Source organism: Eleutherodactylus coqui, chromosome 12 (genome assembly GCF_035609145.1).
Source record: "Eleutherodactylus coqui strain aEleCoq1 chromosome 12, aEleCoq1.hap1, whole genome shotgun sequence".
Lineage (NCBI taxonomy): Eukaryota > Metazoa > Chordata > Amphibia > Anura > Eleutherodactylidae > Eleutherodactylus > Eleutherodactylus coqui.
Genome location: NC_089848.1, coordinates 115567383 through 115592081, shown reverse-complemented (window position 1 = coordinate 115592081; position 24699 = coordinate 115567383). Strand labels below are relative to the sequence as shown.

The 24699-nt window shown below is 43.5% G+C and overlaps 1 protein-coding gene and 1 long non-coding RNA gene across 2 annotated transcripts in view; both read right to left on the bottom strand.

Moving 5' to 3' along the window:
- Positions 1 to 5098: 5098 nt before the first annotated feature.
- The window catches only part of LOC136586650 (uncharacterized), a 274484-nt gene continuing 254883 nt past the window's right edge, over positions 5099 to 24699 (bottom strand). Inside the window, exon 2 of the long non-coding RNA XR_010787311.1 lies at positions 5099 to 6936. This is a non-coding gene — a long non-coding RNA (uncharacterized lncRNA). The remainder of the gene's footprint in view (positions 6937 to 24699) is intronic.
- Positions 7623 to 23175, bottom strand: LOC136586646 (zinc finger protein 250-like). The gene is made up of 4 exons (XM_066584805.1): positions 22969 to 23175; positions 18792 to 18912; positions 12906 to 13043; positions 7623 to 12425 (listed from the first exon to the last, which is right to left on the bottom strand). Exons 1-4 carry the CDS (start codon positions 22990 to 22992, stop codon positions 11032 to 11034), a joined length of 1677 nt encoding a protein of 558 aa, XP_066440902.1. The 5' UTR covers positions 22993 to 23175; the 3' UTR covers positions 7623 to 11031.

Here is a 24699-nt window from a genome sequence, read left to right as displayed (position 1 = left end):
AAAACGACTGCACACCAAACAGTACAAAATAATAAAGACAACTGCAACAAGGAAACAAACTTTCCCTAATGAACTTTTTGCCAGGGAGGGGACCTGCCTCTATGCAGGTTACCGGTCCTGACAAGGATGAACCTGACCATGTAACTCAGCCACTAGGAGACCCTATGTGGATAGGGGAATAACAGAGAAAACAAGATAAAACAGATGTAAGCAGCAGCCTTGAGCTTTGCGTATTCACAAGACAACTTCAAAAGAAAACCTGCCTGACTAACTTTACTATACAGTTTACTGAAGTTTTTAACATGTATTCAAGTGGTGATTGAGAGACACTACTGCCCACACTTGGTTGGTATTACTCTGTATTTTCCCTATGCATTGAAGATAACCATCACGTTTTACAAAGTTTTCTTACCACAGTTTTTTTTCCAGCTGGACTGTAGCCACGCTATACTAATGATCAAACGTCTTCACTTGGAAAATTCTGTAAAGCTAGTAAGGTCAGTCTAGTGTTTTCAATAAAAAATATAATCCTCTTTTCTCCCTCTGGGGATAGGTCGTTTACCTGCGATTGTCTCTGACCATCGCTAACATTACTTGACAGGACATATTTCACAAATCACAAAACAGTATTTCACGATTGCAGAATATATTTCAGAACCCGGGTTCTTACCTTTTCAGTAAAATTCAAAAAACCTTCCCATGTACCGTTCAGTTCCTTTGACCCTTCGTGGTTATTGTCAATTGCTTTTTGAGGTCAGGCAGAGCAGGCTGCAAGAGCATTCTGAAGTTCCCAGCAGAAATCTGTTGGGAGGGGCCCCTTCTGGTCCGGTCTTCCCTCGCAAAGAAGAGCGGATGCAAGAAAATGCAGTCTCCGTTCAGATAATCCCAGCTGACGAACCCCCATTTAAATGCATGATCCGACATCTGATGGGACACCCGTAGGAAATGAATCTTTATTATAGTGTCTGCACTTGTCTTCCAGAAGGATACATATGCTCACAAATCTCTGAGAGTCCCTCTTACATCACATGCACAAGTTTATATAGTGACTAGGCATGCCAATAGGGGTTTGGCATCTAATTACACAGTGTTCATCAGCTACACCTTGGGAGACTGCATGACACAGAATAGAATTAGATACATAGCTCAGCAGAGTTAATAAGGCTCAAGTTGGTATACAATAGGTTACATTTCATTCGATACATATGTAATAAACAGAACACTATATACACAATAATATGCATCAGTCTTTGGACTGATAATAGTTTATAAGTCCCCATACCACACTAATCCTGCCGTCTTGGCATTAATGCTGCAGATTCTGTAAATATTGCTTAAGACTTTAGTTTTGTGGGCCTTGATGAACTGTGTGAACATCCTTGAAATAAATTCTGCCTTTTTTAAAATAAAAAATAAAAAAGTGGCTTTGAATTTGTGTTGGCATACAAAGGGTTAAATCGGCCATCTTGGAAATGTATATGCCAGTTTATTGAAGAAAAAAAAAAGCCTGCCAAGATACAGGTCAGAGAAAGGGGAAGCAAGCCTCCACAGTGGATTAGCATAGCACAGCAAGGGAAACCCCGCCGCTGGGTGAATCTTAGCACTACTTGTGCCAGGCTCCCACCGAGAGTCAGAAGTGACTCAGAGTTTGGTGAGGGCGGATCACTGCAGTGCTTCACAGTATTATAAGCCAAGGGCCGGAGGTCTTTTCATTTATTTTACAGGATGGCCTTCAGAAGAACCCAAGCAGATTACCCCTCCCCAAAAGAATCACACTGGTTCTTTGGTGATGAACCAGAGCTGCAGGAGCTACCGGATGAAAGAGGTCGCTGAGGTTCGCATTACCTCCACTGCTACAGGGATTTCCGCTGCTGACCACAACACCCTCTCTATAGCCCCTGAAGTTGTTGTTGCTGCCGCTGATAGCCCCGCTGGGACATGGTCAAGTAAGAGAACTCCTACTGCCCTACCCTTCTGCTCGCCAGTGCCCCTGCAAGATCCACTGCCCTGGCGGATACCACAGGCCCTGAGGAAATAGAGGGATATGAGATGTCCCCAGAAGCGGTTGCCAGATGGAGGTCTGTAGTCGCAAATAGGGCTGGCACAGCTTTTGGCCTGGTGTCACGAACTTGACTAACTTCACCATCTTTTCCTATCCGACTTTTCAGGTAGCCCAAAAGGCTGAAAACTAATTATTTTTTCAACTGCACACTGCCTTCTGCTAGAGAGGGAAAGCAGCGGAGCCACCGTGACCATCATCATTGCTGCGCATCCCACTGTAATCTGACGTGTCGCATGTTTTTCCCATTGAAATAAAGTTTAGGGAAAAAGAAAGAAAGAAAACCAGAAACATTTCCATTTGAATCCATTCCTTTTGACCTCAGTTTTTTTTTTACAGAACCAAAATGGGGGGGGGGGGGGGGGGGGGGGGGACGACAAAAACAGAGCCATTTAAATTTTAACTGCATTTTTTCTGTTCCAAAAAATGTAACCAGGAAGCCAAAAGCCCTAACGGAGCTCAAATGCAGATGTGAATGAGGCCTTGAACACTTTTTAGGAATTTCTGGGAACTACGCCATCTCAGACATAAGTCAGAGTTATTTGTCAGTTGCAGTTATAAACACAACAAATCAGGTACATTGTTATCTACTTGCCCTATGTCTGGGATTCCTGCAAATATCCAAACATAGGTCAGAGCTAATGGGATGAGAGAAAAGTTTGCTAAGGCCCATTTAGACAACGATTATTGCTCAAGATTCGCTCAAAAGCCGTCTTTTGAGCGATAATTGTTGTGTGTAAACGTGCGCCCATCGAGCATTTTTCATTTCCCATTCGTTCATCGTTGTCTTTCAGTCCACTTAAAATCCATCGTTCGGCAGTTTGCTTTTAGTTTGGTTTAATGGCATTCATTCAGCGATTAGAGGGGAGTGTTTAACCCGTTTGGCGGGATACATTCAGTCGGCTAAAGGCAGAGTGATTGGCTGTCAGGAGGACAAAGCTTCTAACATGCCCACCTAGTGCTCACCCATTGGCCGTGCCGTTGTGATGTACCCTGCAAGCAGCAACCAAAACCATTGAAAAATTAATTTGCCATTTTAAAACACACGTTAAGGTCTCGGATTATTTTTATTTAGGCTTGCGCAGATTTCTGAACTACAGATTATTTACATTCCAGTGACAAAATACTATCGTTTGTACCAGCTTTTTGTTTTCATATAACTCTTTCGCAATTCCTTAACATAGACCGTCTAATAGGCGTTTTTTTTTTTACTTTTATATTAACCCATTTAGGACCAGGCACTGTAAATTTACGGCGCCTGCTCCCAGGCTTAAAGCCCAGCTGTACTGTGGGGATTTAAGCCTCCTGCCTCTGATTGATTGCAGTAACAGCTGATTAGCCGGAGGAGAAGGCAGGAGGGGTTTTAAACCCTTTCTGCCCTCTTTCCTTTTCTTCTCAATGAGTGCTGTGTACTGAAAGCAGAAGTGTAACTTCCACTGCGGGAGCCCCGGGGTCACATGACTAACAGGATTCCCTGCTACAGCAGAGTTACAGAGTCCCAGAAGACCCTGATCACCTCTGCCAGGGACTAATGTCACTACAGGGGTTGCTTTTCCCTGTAACTGGGACTCCTATGGATGCCCCCAGCTACACAGTGTAAAAATGTAAAAACAAAAACAAAAAACACACAACCACCACAACATGTGAAGATCCCCCATGGAAGTCTAATATGACATCGATAGTAAAAAGACATAATTACATACATCACTAAATAAAAATTACAGAATACAATATATACATAAGAAAGAAAATAACCCAAAGAAGCCTCCAACCAAAACAGTCGCCGTATGCGCCCTGTAAACCAAAACCCTACATATTATATATTAAAACATCTAAAACAAAATAAGGAACCTGTTCCCATAGTATATTTACGCCAAAATAAAGTAATTTTTAAAAAAATAAATAAATAAAAACTATAAAAGGTTTAAAAAAAATCTTTAGCTTTTCCCCCCAATAAAACTAAAAAAACGAGGAAAAAAAAGTCAGTGAGAACGATATTAAACAAATAGGCCTTTCAAAACAAACTATCGCTCACTTATCATTTAATTATCGTTTAATGCAAACGCTACAGAACGATATAATCTACCAACTGGAACGCCCAGCTGCTATGTCCATTTTCGGTACTCAGTTTGTTTTTTGCTCTTTTCCCTTCACTCTCTGAATTCTCACTAGAAATAGCAAATTCAGGCGATAATGGTTATTAAGGCGTAAACAGGCTTGGTCACTAAGGGGTTAAGAAAAAAATTAAAAGGCCAGACTAGATAGACCATATGGTCTTTTTCTGCTATCAATTTTCAAGATTTCTGGGGCACAGCATCTCCAAATTAGCAGGTTTTATGGGGCGTTGCCAGTATGCAGGGTTTAGTACCTACCTAGAGTGGTCCGAAGGAGAACTGTTGACAGGGTCATGGGCCCCCAACACTCATTGGATGGTGTGAAGACTAGCCTGTCTGGTCCAATGCCATAAAAGAGCTACTCTAGGACAAATAACTGAAAAATGTCCTGCTGTCCATTATAGAAAGGTGTCAGAACATCACAGCTTGTCATGTATGGTGCAGTGTAGCTGCAGACCCGTCAGAGTGCCCATGCTAACCCTTGTCCACCACTGAAAGTACCTACCGTAGCTATGTGAACACCAGAACAGAATCATGCAGCAATAAAAGGCAATCTTGTCTGATGAATCACATTCTTTACCATTGTTAGAGGAGCCAATATGAAAAAAAAACATTTTGTATGTTTAAGTCATACTGTAACATTCCAAAAGCAAAACATCCCCCCCCCCCCCCCCCCCCAGCTTCCTCATTTAACAGGAAAACACTCTGCACAAAGAAATATGCAACTTGGAAAAAGACTGATGACCAGCCCCCTTTCTCCCAAGACAAGACCCATGCCATAAGATTTATGCCGAATTTAAACTTGACTGCACATTACCCATTATTGACTACAGGAAGAATTTGCTTTGCAATTACGAAAACGCAACAGATAGGATGGACATCTGTTTCCGACAAGAGCAGGGAAAAAGAGGAACTACGTCTGGAATACATCAAGTTTTTTTATTATTCAGTGTGTTAGCAAAAAAGATTACAAAACTGTATTGGAAAACTAAACATACGACACCTGCTATCTCATTAAAAAAATTAATATGCATTTGTGATGCACCTCCTGTGTGGCATATAGCCATCATTATAACAGAACATGAGTTAAAATATAGTTAAAGAGAAACTAACTATTACAGTAACTAAATGTGACGCGTTTAGTTTTTTGAAATACTTCACGCGATTCTCTTATCATTTGAAACACCAACATATACCTGAAGCGCAGGTATTGCGCTAACAAAGGAGCACTGGTGACAGGGTCATGGGCGGCCAAATCTCATCGATAGGTGTGAAAAAAAAAATAGAAGAGCTACTCTAGGACAAATTATTGAAAAATGTCCTGCTGTCTATTGTAGAAACGCGTCAGACGCGCAGGACATTACAGCTTGTTGTGTATGGTGCAGCCGCACAGCGGTCAGAGCACCCATGCTAACCCCTGTCCACCACTGGAAGTTTCTATAATGGCCACGTGAGCATCTGAACTGGACCATGGAGCAACAGCAGAAGGAAGTCTTATCTGATGAATCACATTCTTCACCATTGTTACAACAGCAGTGTGCGTCACTTATCTGAGAAGGAGATGGTATTAGGATGCATTATGGGAAGATGTCGTCAGCAGAGGTAGTATGATGGTCTGGGTAAGGTTCTGCAGAAAATCTTGGTTTTCCAAATAAAAATTTTGTTTCCAAATTAAAACGGTCTGTCATTTCAACAAACTTTGCATGCCTTATTAGGACAAGCAAATTTACGAGACTTTGTAATATATTTTGTCAGAGGAGAAAAAAATATATATTTCTATATTGATCATTACTTCTCACCTCCTTATTAAACTGTCCAGCCAACTGCTAATTGGTCTTGGTAGAGTTAGAGTACCAACCTACTGATGGATCAGATTACATGTCAGTTGAGAAGCGATCCCCACTCCAAGAATCCCAGATACAAATACCAATATTCTATCTTTATAGCTTCCTCACACTAAGACCTGTCCATCTCTAATACTACTTGTCTTTTATACAGAGGTAGAGGATAGGCTATGGTGCAATACAGCTTTTATTATAGTCACAAACAGCAAAGTTGGTCAAGAGGGGTGTCTTCTCGCCTTAAGGAGATCACCCAAAAAATGTGTGAAGACACCTAGGGGGGGGGGGGGGGGGGGTGAGTGGGTTGGGGGATGGCATGGAATGCTGCCATCCAATAGAATGCGATTCTCCACTCGCGGCCGGCAATTCTGTCAGATAGGCTGACCGTGGAGATCCAGCTCCTGCTTTCAGGCGGCGGCTCCTGTGGCAGAGATTCGCTGCGGGATTTCGCATCGCCCATGGACAGGCAGCCTTAGAGATGCCAGATGGTTTAGGAAATGGACATGTCTAAGGCCTCCAAAAACATTTTTTTTTTTTTTTTCGGCTGTCAGACGTTAAAGAAAAAAAAACAATGGACAGCATACAGAGTCCCTAATATTCAACATACACTACCGAGTTTTCTTATGCAGACACAGACTATGTAAAAACACTCAATTGTATGTCCTACTTTTGTCCATAGAATTAGGGCATGCAAATGCGTGTGAATATGCGGAAAGTTCATGTATCAGACAGAACATGGACAGGCGTCTATGTGGTGTCCGATGTCGACTTCGAAGATTGGTACTTGTGTTTGGCATTCATGGATTGGTGATCATTTATCAGCTGACAATCCATTGTTTATTTGCATTAAAGCACATTTCGCAGCATGCAGTATTTTCCTGCAAATTTGTGCTACGAAAGAACACATCTTGAACTCGTTAAACTAGTTCGCCATTTCAATGGCCGAGGGTATCAGTGCGCATTCTTTTGTGTGTGTAATCGTACACGACTTGCATGCGCAAAAAGTACGGAAAAAAAACGCTGATGTGCGCGCATTTAGGAAACGCCTGATGTTCAAAGGGGTGGCACAAATATGCATATGCTCATATAACTCCAGCCTTATGGTGCATTCACACTTGTGTTAAGGCTTTGCTTTCGCTGCAATTCCGTTTGTCTATTCTGTTTTTGCAACAGAAAAATGGAATTCAAACTACATGAAACGTTTCCCTTTGATTTGAACGGGTTTGTAAAAAGAAAAAAAAAATGAAAGCTTTCAGTTTGCTTGGATTCCATTAGGTTTAAATTTTTCTTTTCAAATAGCGGAGCCTGCTGTACTATGTTGTTCTGTTAAAAAATGGAAACCTAATGCAATGTAAGAAAGCTCAAGGTTTCATTTTTTATTTATTTTTTTTAAACCCATTAAAAATCAATGGGAAAAAAATGGAAATGTTTAATTCCGATTTGCTGTTCCAAAAATTAAAAAAAAGATAGAAATTCAGCAGAAAGCCCTAATGCAAGTGTGAATGCACTCTTATATTGGCTTGGAAAAGGGTAAAAATGCTCTTAAATAAATTTCAATATCTGTACGCTTTCCAGGTTTTGAAAATTGTGAGATGGATTATTTTTCCATTTTTGATTCTGCCCATTTGGTACACACTAAACTTGTCATGAAACCAGCCAAATGTCAAGGTCTGGTCTGATTCACAATGCGAGTCCCAACAGTCTGGGTCCTTAAGACCCAGTAAAAGCCAATCTGAACTCTCCCTAATTAATGGAAGTTCTGAAAGGGGAACCCACCCATCCTTAACTGATTTTTTTAATTTTTATAAGGGATTGAAAATTAGGTCTTAAAAAGAAAGACAGTCCCTTTAACTCTCTAACAGTCACATTAAAATTAGAAACACCATCCTGGAAATGTATTTATTTTTTTATTATTTTTGTAGAGTTTGGATTTGTGTCTCATGTAAATATATTTGGCACGTAAAATCAGTCATCTTAAAGGGTTTTTCCAGGCAAAAACTACTGATGAACTCTCCTCAGGAGAGGTCATCAATAGTTAATCGTTGGGACCCACAACTTGGGATTCCTGGGAATCAGCTGTCAGTGGAGCACGGCTAGACGCCTTCATCGTAGTTAGGAGTCAAAGTGCCATAGATGGCCCCCCTCCCATTGATTTCAATGGGCGTAAAGTCGGTTAAAGGGCCATTTACACAGAACTATTGTTCAAATTCCTGTGTAAATGCATGCAGCAACTGAATGAGAGTTGTTCAGTCGTTCAGTTTCTGCATGCAGAAAACTAAATGACGAGCCATTCAGTGTAAACAGCAGACATTCAAACCTGACTGTTTAAGTGAATGGAGGCTGTCAGGCGTAGAATGCTCCCCAGCTCTCTCTGCCTCCATGCCAGCAGCACTTTCAGCGATTCCAGCAATACTTACTCTTGTGTAACAGCACAGTAGCATCACTGACGCGCAGTCTGGCATCATTTGCCCGACAGCTTGTCCCGTTTAAATAGGGCATAAGGCACTTCCGCTTCCAACTCTGATGACAATGTCTGGCCTCGATGCACTGAAAGTGAACCAGGTGACCAGTTTATCATCGGGGGACGCCGAGCGGTGGGTCGCCAGCGATGAACTATTGATGACCTATCCTTAAGACCTTGTTCACACGAGTGCTGTTTTAGTGCAGTATAGATGCGTGAAAAGATTGCGGCTATACCGCACTACAGACCACGTGAACGGGTGATTTCCAGCTTTTTTTTTTATTAGCCCGTTCACACGATCGGAGGTGCGTGTTTTCCAGCTCCCATAGGAGTCTATGGAAAGCACGCACCAAAGACAGGTCAGGTCCTATCTTTTCTCACGCCACGGATCTTAGATGCGAGCTTTGTAGTTGCGTTTCCTATCTTTGATTGGTGCGAGTATTTAGCATCTAAAATTCCTTCATCTGAACGGTTCTATAGGAAACCATTAGTTCTTATAGAAGCGCTCTTTTCACACGCCTCTAATGCGCAAAACAGCGCTTGTGTGAACGAGGCCTAAAGCAGTAAATCGCTTTCCTACGTGCCTAAGAGATCTTGTATTTTGTTGTAAGAGATCTAGTTTTTAAAGGAACCAATTTCAGGGACATAAGTAATGAATAACATTCATTTTTTGCTAATGGGCAATGGAAAAAGAAGTAATTTCAGCTTTTTTTTGGGGGGGGGGGGGGGATTTATTTTTATGGTGCCCACCATGTGGTATGTTGACTATTCAACGAGTCATTACAATTTTGACAAAACCAAGTTTATGTAGGTTTTAGGTTTTACAGCTTTTTGCACAATATAAACACTTTTTACAAAAACATTTTCTTCGTGAAGCCATATTTCAAGACCAGAGCATTTTTTTTCTATAGACAAAGCTGTAAGAGGGAGTGAACGTGGCAGAGTGACTTGTGCGATTTTCTTGGCCGTGATAAAATGGCCCAAGACTTGTGCATTGCAAGACGCACAAATATGAACGCCATTCTTTTGAATGGGGTCATATATATGAGTGATGTCCTATATTTGGGCATTCCCTTTGAACGCCTCGCCCACTGTTTTCCATGGGTTCAGGAAAACCGCATGGCGTGTGAGGCGCACGCTATTCGATATGAGGTTTTCCATTGAAAACAACGGGAAAAACTTGCCGATCCTCCATACAAGGCGTGTTTGACACAAAACCGCCTGGCATCTGTGGAGAACCAAGGGGGAGGGGGGGGGGGGGAGAATCGCACGTTCCTGAGCATACTATCTGGCCCATGTGAAATTAGTCTTGTAGTCTTTCTTTGTAGAATTTTAAAGAATAAATGACTTTTTGATTACTTTTTATTCCTGTTTTGGGGAAGTGAGATGAATCTAAAATGACTCTTCTGGCATTGTTTTTTATTATTTTTTTTTCTAACGGAACTTACCCTGCTAGATAACTACTGAAATATTTTATAATATGGGTTGCTACAGATATGGTAATACTTTTTTGTCCATTTCAAAAAAAATTTCAACATTAAAACATTTGCGTAAGGCAAAAAAAGTTACATTTTCTGTAAAAACACTTTTTGATGCAGCAGTCAGCAATGGCAGTGGCACCTGCAGGATATAATAGCACAAAAGGGTGATTAGATGAGTAAGTGCTCATCCTATACCTCCTTTTCTGCAGAAAAAAAAAAAAAAAAAAAAGACCCCATATGTGACAATCAGAGCACATATGCTCTCTGACTGATTGGAGGGATGATAACATTAACGAAAGTCCATGTTAGCTTCCTCTGGGACACAAAGGAGAATCACAGATGGTTCTCTGCTGCCTGCTTGTCCTCCCTCTGCGCTGCACAGACTAATGTAACAGCTGCAAATTCACTATTCCCGATCCCACCTCAAATGGCTGGACCTCTGCTTTTATCGGCGCTATTGACAGGCTTTAAAACTAGACCTAAAAGCATTTCGGTAGCACTGATAGGACCAGAGCTACGTCCAATTAAATTAGAATATCATCTGCTCGTCTAAAATCACAATGTCCTTTTACTTTTGAACAGAGCTAGGGGTACTCCATAAGGAAAAAACGTCCGATTTCAACAATTACAGAATTAGATGGAGAACCTCCAATTCCAGTAGACAATGGAGAGAATTATGAAAACAGCAACCAATTACAGAGCAGCTTTCATTTTTAAAGAACACTATCAGCAACCAATCACAGCGTGGCTTTCGTTCCTACGGGCAAAAAAAGCGTATTTGTATTAGTTTCATATATCTCCCTGTATATCTTTCCCTACAAAGCCATGGCGCAGATCTACTGATAATCCTGTAACGTACATCTTGTATACATCCATTTAGAAAACCATTTCAGACATAGGCAACCTTATTCGGCCTGCCCGATAATGCTCCAGTGCAATTTTGAGCTAGATTAGCTTGAACGGCACATCTGTTAACCCACATGTACAGATAAAGGGCAGAAGTACTACATGTTCTCTGCAGAACATAAGGTCACATGTCTAGAGCCACCAGGGCAGTAAGTCAGTCACCAGTTTACTAACTCGGAGTTTTCTGTTTCTGCAAATTGTGAACTCGAATATGCGCCACGAGAGTCTCTTTCTTATTGAAGCTCCTCTCACACTGGTTACATGGAAAGGGCTTATCGGGGGCATGAACAGCCTGGTGGGCCTGTAACTGAGATTTCAAGAAGAAGCTCTCACTGCACTCTGTGCACTTGAAGGGCTTAGTGTCCGTATGCACGCCTTCGTGAGTGATGAGCAGGGACTTATCGTTAAAGCTTTTCTCACAGTGTTGGCACTTGTAGGGTTTTGGCTTCAGGTGGGTTTGCTCATGTTCCTTTAGACTGTGACTGCTGGGGAACCAACTGCTACACTTACTACACTGATGAGGTTTCTCTCCAGTGTGCGTCCTCTTGTGAGCAATGAACAGCGACTGGTCTTTGAAGTTTTTGTCGCATTGGTCACACTGGTAAGGTTTGAATTCCTTATGTTTGCCGCTATGAGCAGAAAGGAGTGATGCTTTTGAGAAACTCTCATCGCAATACTGGCAAGGGTAGGGTAGTTTGCCGGTGTGGATTCGGTGATGGGCTTCCAGGATCATTTGGCTGTTAAATCTTTTCTCACAATAACTACATTTCAGTGGTTTCTCTATCTCAGTTTGCTCGCTTGTTCCGTTGGAGTTGGTCTTTGGAGCTGCCTCAGGTTTTGAGGCCTCACTAGTCACTGAGCTTGTTTTTGAGGCTTCTTCTCCAGGCTGTTTATTAGTTCCATTAGAGATGGTCTTTGGCGCTGCTTCCACTTTCGAGGCGTCACCATCCGTTGGGGTGGTTTTCGAGGCTGCTACACTAGCTTGCTCGTTTGTACCATTTAAGATTGCATTTGGAGTTTCCGTCATTTTCAAGTCCTTGCTTGGTTCTGAGGAAGACTTACTGTTCACTTTCTTGCCTTTACTCTTTTTGGATGCTCGCTTTCTCGAGCTCGTTTTAGTACTTCTGCTCGATTTCGAAGGTTTGTTAATACTCTCCCGTGGAATCATATTTTCTACACCCCACGCAGCAATCGCCAAATGTTTCCGTCTATGCACTATCAATTCCGATTTATAACTGAAGGTCTCATTACAAGAGTCACACTTGTGGGGTTTGTTTCCACTGTGGACCCTGAGATGGGCTTCCAGAGCAGAGTTGTATTTGTAACATTTACCGCACTCTTGGCAATACAGATTTTTACGCTTTTTTGAATTTCTATCAGATGAGATGGGATTATTTGGGTTCTTGTTCTGGCCATCTTCAGGTTTATTCTGTTGGAGACTTTTGGTGGCAAATTGTGCAGGATTTTCAGGTTCTGTGGGTAACTTAGGAGGCGCCTCCTGTGCAAGAGAAGACCTGGTCTTCATATGATGACCAACGGAAGAGTTATCACTGGTTTCTGTCCCTGTGGCAAAGAGCGAGAGGAATAGTCAGATTCCAAGGTAGCCCAAACACATGTGACGACACCCTAATCTAAACATAGTAAATATCAGTGATCTTCTATTCATCCATAACTAAAAACGCTGCGTGATAGCAAATATGGCTGACATTATAGCGACAAAAAAAACAACAAAAAATGGTTTCCTGTTTGGATTCTTTTTCTAATTCTGAGAAAGTTGAGTGATAGTCCCTTTAGCAGCAGTAGCCCAAGTATCACCCATCTTTCCCCGAAGCAGATGCAATGAGAATCTTCAAGTGAAGCTGAAAGAGCATAGTGTATTCTAAGTAAGATCTCGAATTAAAACTTAGGTCAGTAATAAATTCTTACATATCAGTAAGGTGTTTGAAGATATTTAAAGGGCCGCATATACCAATACCAGGAAGATCGATTGAATATATGCCAAAAAGCAGAATGGAGATAACTAATATTGAAAGTGTTACCTACCTAGTGTAACAGCTGAGGTGTAAGATACTGTGCGATCTGGTGCCACTGTGCGATCTGGTGCCACTGTGCGATCTGGTGCCACTTGAACTGCGGGGTCTTTGTTCTGCAGCCAGGATAATATAATAGGCACCTTATAGCCTGCAATAAAACACCAATAAGTTATTGCTGTGCATAAAATGAAAGAAATGGATTAGTTAAAATTAAAAGCACAGAATGAGCAAGTAGCTCTGCATCGCTCTTCTCTCACAAAATCACTCAGTGAGGGGAGAGGAATAAACAGCACTAATCCTGTGCTGTATGTACTAAACAAATGGCATGGATCACTGTCATAGCTGTATCCCGGCAATCCATGTGACCAGGGATTCCAATCTAATGTGGATTCACACTGAAACCAATCTGCAGGAAACGTGTCACTTGATTTTATGCTGCACTCCGGGGGTCACAGGTCTATAGGGAAACTCCAATAATGAAACAGCCAGCGTCTTTATAATAAAGTGGCCATTCATTGTATGTATATAATGAAACTACATTAAAGGGGTTGTCCCGCGCCGAAACGGGTTTTTTTTTTTTTAAACCCCCCCCCCGTTCGGCGCGAGACAACCCCGATGCAGGGGTTAAAAAAACCACCCGCACAGCGCTTACCTGAATCCCGGCGGTCCGGTGACTTCAATACTTACCGCTGAAGATGGCCGCCGGGATCCTCTATCTTCGTGGACCGCAGCTCTTCTGTGCGGTCCACTGCCGATTCCAGCCTCCTGATTGGCTGGAATCGGCACGTGACGGGGCGGAGCTACACGGAGCTACACGGAGCCCCATAGAGAACAGCAGAAGACCCGGACTGCGCAAGCGCGGCTAATTTGGCCATCGGAGGCCAAAAATTAGTCGGCACCATGGAGACGAGGACGCTAGCAACGGAGCAGGTAAGTAAAAAACTTTTTATAACTTCTGTATGGCTCATAATTAATGCACAATGTATATTACAAAGTGCATTATTATGGCCATACAGAAGTGTATAACCCCACTTGCTGCCTCGGGACATCTCCTTTAATGAGGAGATTTTGAGAGGTCTGACAATTGCAACTGGCTGCATACACTTTACAGCTAAGGCCTCACGGATTACTGAGTGGTTCTTTTACTTCTAGCCATCCACCCCTTCCCCTGCAGATATTTTTGTAGCCTTACACCGGGTGGTCTTCACATGACAAGTAACTAATATTGGGCTCTGAAACTAACTGGAGTGCTTGCACATCTCCTATCCATTTTTTGTCTTCTTTCAATATGCCGCGCAAGTCAGATCTAGCATGTGGTTCTAGCAGAACTCGAGCTGCGAAAATGACTAGAACCCAAGAATCTGATGACCACGCTGCGGCAAGAAGACATCAACAGGCTGAACGACAAGCTGCTCTTAGAGCAGTAGAGACCCCAGAGCAGTCTCAGGCCTGTCGGAAGATAGATTATGAGCGTCACCCGTCTCTTAGAGCTAGAGATACATTGGAGCAATGTCAGGTCCGACAGACCCTAGATGCTGACCGTCGCGTGTCTTTCAGAGCTGGAGATACGTTGCAGCAATCTCAGGGCTGCGAACTCTAGATGCTGGCCGTCATGCGTCTCTCAGAGCTAGAGATACAGTGGAGGAATATCAGGGCTGCCGGACCCCAAATGCTGACCGTCATGCATCTCTCAGAGCTAGAGATACAGTGGAGGAATATCAGGGCTGCCGGACCCTAGAGGTCATGCTTCTCAGAGCTAGAGATACATTGGAGCAATGTCAGGACAACAAAACTTTAGCTGCTGACTGCCACGCATCTTTTAGAGCTACACAGACATTGGAGCAACCGCCGAACCTTAGATGCTGAGCGTCACGCATTCCTTAGAGCTGCCGAGACCCTAGGGCAAACACGGGCCCATCAGATTTTAGATGCTGAGCGTTATGCATCTGACAGCTGCAGAGACGCTTGAAGGCTCACAAAGATGGCGTGTTTTATTTGCTAAACGACAGTCAGAAATGAGATGTGCGTTTTTACGTAGCATGTCGGAGCCTGTTAATGATGCCACATTTCATTATGACCCATTAATTGACTATGTTAATCATCAATTAGTAATCGCAGGAAGAATGAATCAAAAATATAGGCATTGCAAAGCGCTAAAATGTAAAGAGGAAACTGTTGGTATCTGTTCTGGTGGGAAAATCCCGCTCTCATCACTAGGAAAGCCAGAGAAACCGCTAAAAACTCTACTTTTGTCTGATTGAAGTGAATCACAGCGTTTTTTAAACCCCTTAGCGCAACAGGACGTACAGTTACGTCCTGCACAATCGGGGTATTAGGAAGGGAGATCACGGGGCAATCTCACTCTATACATCGCAGCTGCCGGCACCCATCCGCACCAGCTCCGATAAGCTGCGCGGCTCATTGGAGCTGTGAACCCTTTAAATGCTCCCATCAATTCTGACAACTGCATTTAAATGCCCCGACTGATGTTTGGAGGTCCCATACACCCACCCCAACCCGCGATGAGATCGTGGGTTGCCATGTGAGCGTCATGGCAGCCGGGGACCTTCTGCAAGGTCCCAGGGCTGACATAACATAATGCCCATCAAGCTGTGCCTATGGCATGGCTTGACAGAATGCCTGTCAGATCGCAGTATAATGTAATGCTATGGCATTACATCCTACTGCAGAAGCGATCAAATCATTGCAAGTTCTTGTTCCCTCTGGGGACTAAAATAAAAAGTAAAAATAAGGTAAAAGAAGTTTTACCAATTTTTAAAAATAAAAAGTAAAAGTTTAATAAAAAAAAAAATCTTTTGCCATATTTATAATAAAATAATCAAAACCATAAAACAAAAATATTTGGTATCACTGCGTCCGTAAAATTCAGATCTGTCAAAGTAATGCATTATTTACTGTGCACGGTGAACAGTGTCAGAAAAGCCAAAAAAAAACACAAACATCTGAATTGTACTTTTTTTTGGTCACCCTGTCTCCAAGGAAAAATGTAATTAAAAAAAAACAAAAACTGAAAAGTTGTATATATTTAAAGACGGTACCAACGGAAACTATCGGGACGTCCCACACAAAATGAGCCCTCACACTATTAGGGGGAAAAAAAAAAAAAAGTTAGTGCAGTCAGAAGATGGCGACAGAAAATAATTAACGATGTTCACCATGTGGGGTAAATAATGCGTTCGTTTGATAGGTCGGACATTTACAGAGGCAGCGATACCAAAATAACTTTTTTTTTAATAATCAATAGAAAAAAAAAAAATAATTTTAAACTCATTTTTACTTATTTTTTTTTAGTCCCTCTATCAAGCATGGCTTGTTAGGCAACTTGCAATGATGGCCCTGGGGCCTTTCAGAAGGCCCGTCTGTCATGGCAACCGATGATCATATCGCGGGGGGGCAGTGCAGGACCCCCCGAACATCTACGTTGCAGAGGTGTGATTAGATGAGCAAATACACAAATGTACTCTCTAGTTGATAGTGTGTGGTGGTAGGGGAAATGGAGTGATAAAGTCATGTCACCCTTCCCCCAACCTCACTCCAAACAGCTAAAGCTCAGATTATAAGGCTGACTGTCCACGGGCGATATGTCACTGCGTTATCCGCAGCGATAATTCGGGCAACGCAGTAAACGCTTTCCATAGGCCAACTATGGAAAGCGCACTCGACGTTGTGAGCCTATGTATTAGATAGGCTTATCGCAGAGATTTGTCAGTGCTCCCCCCTCCTTTCCGGCGGTGGAATATCGCTAGCGATATTCCGTCATGGCCGTGGACAGGCAGCCTTAAAGAGCTACGAAGATACTTCTAGTGTCAGAGCTACAGCAATGTGAAGTAGAATGAGCTCAATCTGTCCAAAATTGTAATGTCCTTTTCCTGCTGAAGAACATCATAAACTGTAGGGGAGGTTATCAGAGAAGCCTGTACCCGGGTCATTAATGCGCATTCTAGGCGTCTCCGTATTTCTTCTGTTAGGTTGTCCCTACACCTAAGGCCACTTTCGCGTGGCTGAGAAACTCATGCGAGATTTGCGCGTTGCGAAACGCACAGATCTCAACCGGATTCTTTAAAATGGAATCAGCAAAAAATCGTGACATGCTCTACCCTGTCACATTCCCCGGAATGCATCGCCCATTGATTTCAATGGGACCTTTAATGCATAGCATGGCTCTCACATACCATGTGATGTGCATGTGAGATATCCTATTGAAATCAATGGAAAATTGTGCAAGGGGATTGAAATTTCAAAGACGCGAGGAGTTTTTGCATGAAACATGCCTCACATTCGCGGGTAAATCACACATTGACGAGCACGATATCGGGCTTGCCCATCTGTAGGTAGCCTAAACCATATAGCATGCAGTCATCTGCACCTGTAGCCACACCTAAACCATACAGCCTGCAGTCATCTCACCTGTACCCATATGCAAACCACGCTGCATACAGCTGTAAAACAAGTTTACATACATGATCAAGCCCCTTGGCATAAGCTTTCCAAACAGGACTCATTTCCTCGACTATGTGAATATTTGCTTGTAGCCCCTTAGGCTTAGTTCATGGTTTTTGAATCACAATTAAAAAAAAAAAAAAAAATTACATATGGTATAAAAAAAAAAAAAACAAAAACAAAAAAAAAACACACAAACACCACATGCAGTTTAACCATATGCAGGCTTTTGATGTGTTTTTCCAACTGAGTGTAAAGTGTGCAATCATATACAAGATACACCCAGGTTATACCAACATGGTCTCTATCACTATATACAGGGAGATGTACAAGTTATACATCCTGTATATAGTGTTATGGAGCATGACGGTGTAACCTAGGAATGATCTGTATATAAATATACATGTATAGCTGGTATAAGTTATACAATATAAAAAACTTATACCAGCTGCACATATATAATTATATACAGATCATACCTAGGTTATACCAGCATGCTCCATAACACTATATACAGGATGTCTCACTTATACAAGCTGTACATATATAATTATATACAGAAGATACATGTTACACCCTCATGCTTCATATGACTATATACAGGAAGACGTATAACAATATGAAGTTACACATCCTGTATATAGTGATATGGAGCATGCTAGTCTAACCTGTGCATCTTCTGTATATAATGTACAGCTGGTATAAGTTATCCAGTATAATTATATACAGATCATACCCAAGTTACACCAAGATGCTCCATATCGCCTTGAGTAAATCACTACTTCTGGCTGTTCTCTACACGGAGGTTATCACTACTTCCGATTCCCACACTGTTGCCGAGCCCGTTGTAACTCCTCCACCAGCTCGGCTTGCACTGAGAACATGCCGCTAGGCGAGGAGTTGGGCGCTTGGCATGAAACAGATACACCACTGTACAGGGGACTGAATACATTACTTGATATTTGAGTTGAGCAATCAGTCCCAAATTCGGTGAATCGCTGCTGTTCTTATATTAATAAAGCAGAATTTACGCAATGAGCCCAACCGTAAGTCAGTGGCCGCAGTACCTATTCAAGTTCGCCATCTTTAGGTCCTCCTTTGAATTAAGGTGTTGCCCAAGATTTTTTCTTTTTTTTTTTATTAAAAAGATGTTCCCCATGCTAAAACAAACCAGCTTATACTTCTGCCAGGTCCTTGGATCTCATGCACCAGCAGCTGCGGATCTCCCCTGTGAACCGATGATTACAGGACGTCACAGGTTGCTGTAGCCAATCACATGCCTCGGTGCTCAACGCCGTGATTGGCTGAAGCAGCCTGCAACGGCCAACACACAGGCTGACCGCAGCTTGTAAACCAAACAGAGGATGGAGCAGAACTTGCAGGGATCCGGGAGAAGCGAGTATTAGCATTAATGGTACAGGGAACGAGAAATTACCTAGATAGATGAAATGTTCATAATTTTCTCTCATCACTTCCATATAGAGCGCCCTCTGGTGCTCGGCCAGCATCTCCCATTCTTCCCCAGAGAAGAATACAGCAACATCATTGAATGTGACCTGCAGGAAACAAGAAGTTTATTAAAAAAGTAAAGTGAACCAGCTACACCACTGTAGTTACATACAGGATTTATTCCATATACACATTTGAGTCAAGTCTCCGACACACTTGCCAAATTACCGAATTGCGCCACAGAACATCGGGTTTGCAACTCGCATCGGACGCCACATGGGCGCCTGTCCATATACTTTCCAATACATAGACTGCCTACATATGTCCTAATTCTCGTCCGTGATATGGCTTTACTGTTAATAGCCAAGATTTGGAGTTCCCCCACTTCTGCATCTCTCAACGCTCTTATGGATAGGATTTCTACTAATTGTTCATAGGAGCGTATATTTTTGATGAGATTGTTAAGAAAATTGTAGATCAATGTATCAGGTAATTGTTCTTGGATTGTAGACTAGACAGATATAGCCTGCTGCTAGTATAAGGTGTGAAGGGGTTAAACGAAACAGACAAGATAAGAGTCTCCAGACTGCCTCCCTTGCATTCCTTTGCACTGAATTCATAACGGTTTCATTGTATGTTATAGTAACACCTCAAAAGGTGTAACTTATGTGAAACATTTTAGTTTCAGCCTATTATATATTCTTATTAATCTTGGAGGTATGTACTTTTCCTGTGATGTCATTTCTAGTATAAAAACCAAATACACCTTAGAATAAATTAGAAATCATCTGATACCGCACAGGCTGGTGTGATTTGTATTTCTCCTGGGCCCAGACTTCTGCACAAGATCTGGGATCATCTTCTCTTTGATAAACACAAAAATTCTCCTTACAGAGATAAAAGGGACTGCAGCTTTTCAAGAATGGTGGAACCCTTGGCTTTATCTTTCCACGCTGACACTAGCCAAGCTGTAGAACTTTTCACTCTGTTGATATTTGAGAAGGTTGGCCTTTCCTGGCTAAGACTTCCGATATGCCACGCACTACTATCCCCAAGCCCTATGGTTAACATTCTTATTATACTTTTCATCCCTTTCATTCGGATACAGATTATATTTCAGACTAATTTGAACATCATGTCATTATAATTGTATCCGTTTATTAAAATAATGAAAAGAAGAATAAGACACGCAGTGAGTTTTATTTCCCCACGCAGACTACTGAATGTGCATACTCTATAATGGATGCAGATGCTTTTGTAAATTGTCACGGACAACACACCAGACCAAAAAAAAAAAAGTCCTTAAATAAACCCTTTTGACAGTTGTTCCATCAAAAATTAAGAAAAGAATCAAAATTTGGTACTGCTGCATCCATAAAAGTCCAAATTATTAAAATATCACATTACTTATATATCCCTTATAAAGAATAATACCATCAGAAAAAAAGAATGCAATGACAGAACTATACTTTTTTGGTCACTCAGTCTCCAGGAAAAAAAATTGAATAAAAAAAGAGCAATCGAAAATATGCAAGTACCCCAAAATGGTACAGGTCAGCCCACAAATAACACAAAAAGGATGTGGGCCCTTACACAGTTGCATGACTGAAAAAAATTGTTACAGGGGGTCAAAACATGGCAATTAAATACCTTAAAAAAAAACACACAAACGATGTCTTATTGCCACAATCACACTCACCTAACAAATAAAGATATGTACATTTTTCTGCACCATGACCACCATAAGAACATACCTACCTCACACACACAAAAACGGAGCAATTGCATTTTTCCATTCCTCAGCAGTTAGAACTTAAAGGAGATGTCCCGCGGCAGCAAGTGGGTCTATACACTTCTGTATGGCCATATTAATGCACTTTGTAATGTACATTGTGCATTAATTATGAGCCATACAGAAGTTATAAAAAGTTTTATACTTACCTGCTCCGTTGCTAGCGTCCTCGTTCCCATGGAGCCGACTAATTTTCGCCCTCCGATGGCCAAATTAGCCGCGCTTGCGCAGTCCGGGTCTTCTTATCTTCTCAATGGCTCCGCCCCGTCACGTGCCGATTCCAGCCAATCAGGAGGCTGGAATCGGCAATGGACCGCACAGAAGCCCTGCGGTCCACGGAGACAGAGGATCCCGGCGGCCATCTTCAGCAGGTAAGTATGAAGACGCCGAACCGCCGGGATTCAGGTAAGCGCTGTGCGGGTTGTTTTTTTAACCCCTGCATCGGGGTTGTCTCGCGCCGAACGGAAGGGGGGTTATGATCTTTTTTCTGCAGGTCAAGAGAAGTGAAAAAAACCCAAAAAGGCCTGCAGTAAAAAGGAGTTAATTACAACATTATTCTACAGAGCTGTACATACATTATTTGTCCTATAATAATCCCGGGTTACACCCTGTATTATACTCCAAGGCTGCATTCACAATTCAGAAACTTGAGTGCTAAAATCTCTAATTTTTCGCTCATTAAGTGTCTACACAGAGCGATTTGTATTTTTCCAGTTACTGCATACTCCATAAACAGGTAGCAGGGCGCCGCGCCCCACACACGGGCGCCGCGCCCCACACACGGGCGCCGCGGCGTGCCCCACACACGAGCGCCGCGGCGTGCCCCACACACGAGCGCCGCGGCGTGCCCCACACACGAGCGCAGGGCGCCCACAGGCTTTTATAGGGTCCTCCTCTATAGCTTGGATTCTAATCATGCTATGGACATAATATGGAGACAGTCTGTGCAGCTCCAACATGGCCTACAGTCACACCCGCATTTTTCAGCTCCGTGCTTGGAACCTGTTAGGCCGGCTGCACACGACCGGATTTGGATTAAGGAATCTACGATCAACACCTGCCGAAGCGATCCGCGGCATTCCGCATCCATTGACAAAAATAGAACATTCATATGTCCGCTCACACGACCGGACAGTGATTGCGATTTCTGCTTGCGGAAATTAAACCGCAGTACGTTCTATTTTTGGACAGATTCCGCATGGATAGTTTCCATTGAAGTCTATGGAAGCCATCAGACCTGCAGCCTATCTGGAATGTCAATTCTGGATTGATTGCGGGAACTTGCATCATTTGTTCCGTTAAAAAAAAAGAAAAACAGGCCCTTGTGTAGCGGCCGGCGGTCGTAATTGCAAGTGCAGCGCTCATTGAAATCAATTACAAGCATAGATCCTATTTCTTTCAATAAGATCTGCTCTTGCAGTTATGAGCGCCAGCTGCTACACAGGGGTTGGAGCAGTGGCTTCCGCTCCGATCCAGATCTAGTCCGGCGGCTGCTAACTGGATGGCCCATTCATATGGAATGCAATGGAAGCATATGGGAAAGCCTTATAAAAAAAAAATAAAACAAAAAAAAAAAAAACACAGAACCGTATAATTCTGTCTCTGCTCCAATATGCTGTATACCTTAGGACTCATGTCAACGGGCGGGTCAGATTCCGCATGTGGGAGCTCGCAGCGGTATCCGGCCCTGTCAGCAGCGGCGTCCCTCACATCTTTTTTTATTTCAGTACTGTAGATGGTCCGCACGGCTCGCCGACGGACATATCAGTGCAGATTTAAAACAAAACAAAACAAAAAAAAATCTGCTTTTCCCGCAGAATCCACAGCCTGCCGCAATGTCAAATGCAGACAGACAGACCGCGGAGCAAACGGTTTCATTGACTTCAATGGAAGCCGCCCGCAGGGAATCCGCGCTAAAATGGAGCATGCTGCGATTTGTTTTTTTTTTTGTACATAGAATCAGCAAATCACGTGTCCATTGCGGTGCGGACGCCAATGCTTTGCTATGGGCGGCTTGAACTGCAGGTTCCCCGCGTGGATTCCACAAATCAAATCCGCCCGCGGACATCGGACCGGATATACTGAATTCTATGGGCAATGAAAATAACACATTGGTGTAATAACATATTGCAGTATACATGATATATTAATATATACAATTACAGGGTCTTAGCAAGACTGCATGAATAGACTGGGCTCTGTGTATTATGCAGGTGAGTCCAAGTACCTGGCGCGGTATACAGAGGTCTGCAGGGCTCCGACACAGCGGTGTGCATACAGGACACAACACATACCTTCAGCGATAGGATAAAGCGATACATTGTTGCTACAACGAGTCACGTGCTGCTCTTAGTCCAGGCCCTCAACTCACCTGGGCACGGGAGGTCCCGGCCATAACTCTGGAGTTGCACAGAAGGGGCTGCCAAGGTAAACACACTGAAAGGCGGGTGTCTGGGAGAACTGACGAGACTACTCCACTACGGCCGGATGACACCGTGCAACTCACTCCCACATACGGAGGATGCTAAGTTTTCACCGTGCGCGTCACCAAAATACAACGCCGGTCGTAAAGCGAGTTACCATCGCGCACTACACCGAGTGCGCATGCGCAGAGGCTTCTGGTCCAAAGCGCTGCAGGGACGTGATCCCGCCCCGTTGAGCAAAGGCGCGCAGCTGACTGGAAGTGAGAGGCAGAGCGGGGTGGTTCGTGAGGGCGCGATGCCGGAATGGAGGGAGGACCCCAGAATAATGAGGATACCCTATAGAGGATTAACGGCTGACACTAGCCAAGAGGGAGACCCCAAAATAATGCGGTTCCCATATGAAGGATGCGACAGCAGACAAGAGGGGGACCTGAGAATGATGGGGTCCTCCTATAGGGGAGTGGATGATAGAATAATAGGGGCACCGTATAGATGAGGAGGTGACAGGAGGGGGGCCTCTAAATAATGGGGTACTTCTATAGGGGAGGGGATGATAGAATAGTAGGGGAACCATATAGATGAGGAGGTGACAGGAGGGGGCCCCAGAATAATAGGGGCCCCATATAGAGGAGGAGGTGACAGGAGGGGGCCCCAGAATAATAGGGGCCCCATATAGAGGAGGTGACAGCAGACGAGAGGGACCTCAGAATAATGGGGTCCTTCTATAGGGCAAGTGGTGACAGAATAATAGGGGCCCCATATAGATGAGGAGGTGACAGGAGGGGGACCTCAGAATAATAGGGGCCCCATATAGATGAGGAGGTGACAGGAGGGGGACCTCAGAATAATAGGGGCCCCATATAGATGAGGAGGTGACAGGAGGGGGACCTCAGAATAATAGGGACCCCATATAGAGGAGGTGACAGGAGGGGGACCTCAGAATAATAGGGGCCCCATATAGAGGAGGTGACAGGAGGGGGACCTCAGAATAATAGGGGCCCCATACAGAGGAGGTGACAGGAGGGGGACCTCAGAATAATAGGGGCCCCATATAGATGAGGAGGTGACAGGAGGGGGACCTCAGAATAATAGGGGCCCCATATAGAGGAGGTGACAGGAGGGGGACCTCAGAATAATAGGGGCCCCATATAGAGGAGGTGACAGGAGGGGGACCTCAGAATAATAGGGGCCCCATATAGAGGAGGTGACAGGAGGGGGACCTCAGAATAATAGGGGCCCCACATAGAGGAGGTGACAGGAGGGGGACCTCAGAATAATAGGGGCCCCATATAGAGGAGGTGACAGGAGGGGGACCTCAGAATAATAGGGGCCCCACATAGAGGAGGTGACAGGAGGGGGACCTCAGAATAATAGGGGCCCCATATAGAGGAGGTGGCAGGAGGGGGACCTCAGAATAATAGGGGCCCCATATAGAGGAGGTGACAGGAGGGGGACCTCAGAATAATAGGGGCCTCATATAGAGGAGGTGACAGGAGGGGGACCTCAGAATAATAGGGGCCCCATATAGAGGAGGTGACAGGAGGGGGACCTCAGAATAATAGGGGCCCCATATAGAGGAGGTGACAGGAGGGAGCCTCTTAAGAATATTGATGTTTCTGTGTGGAGGATCCGAGTTTAAAGGGGTATTCCAGGCGCAGACTAATAGGCCATTTACACGG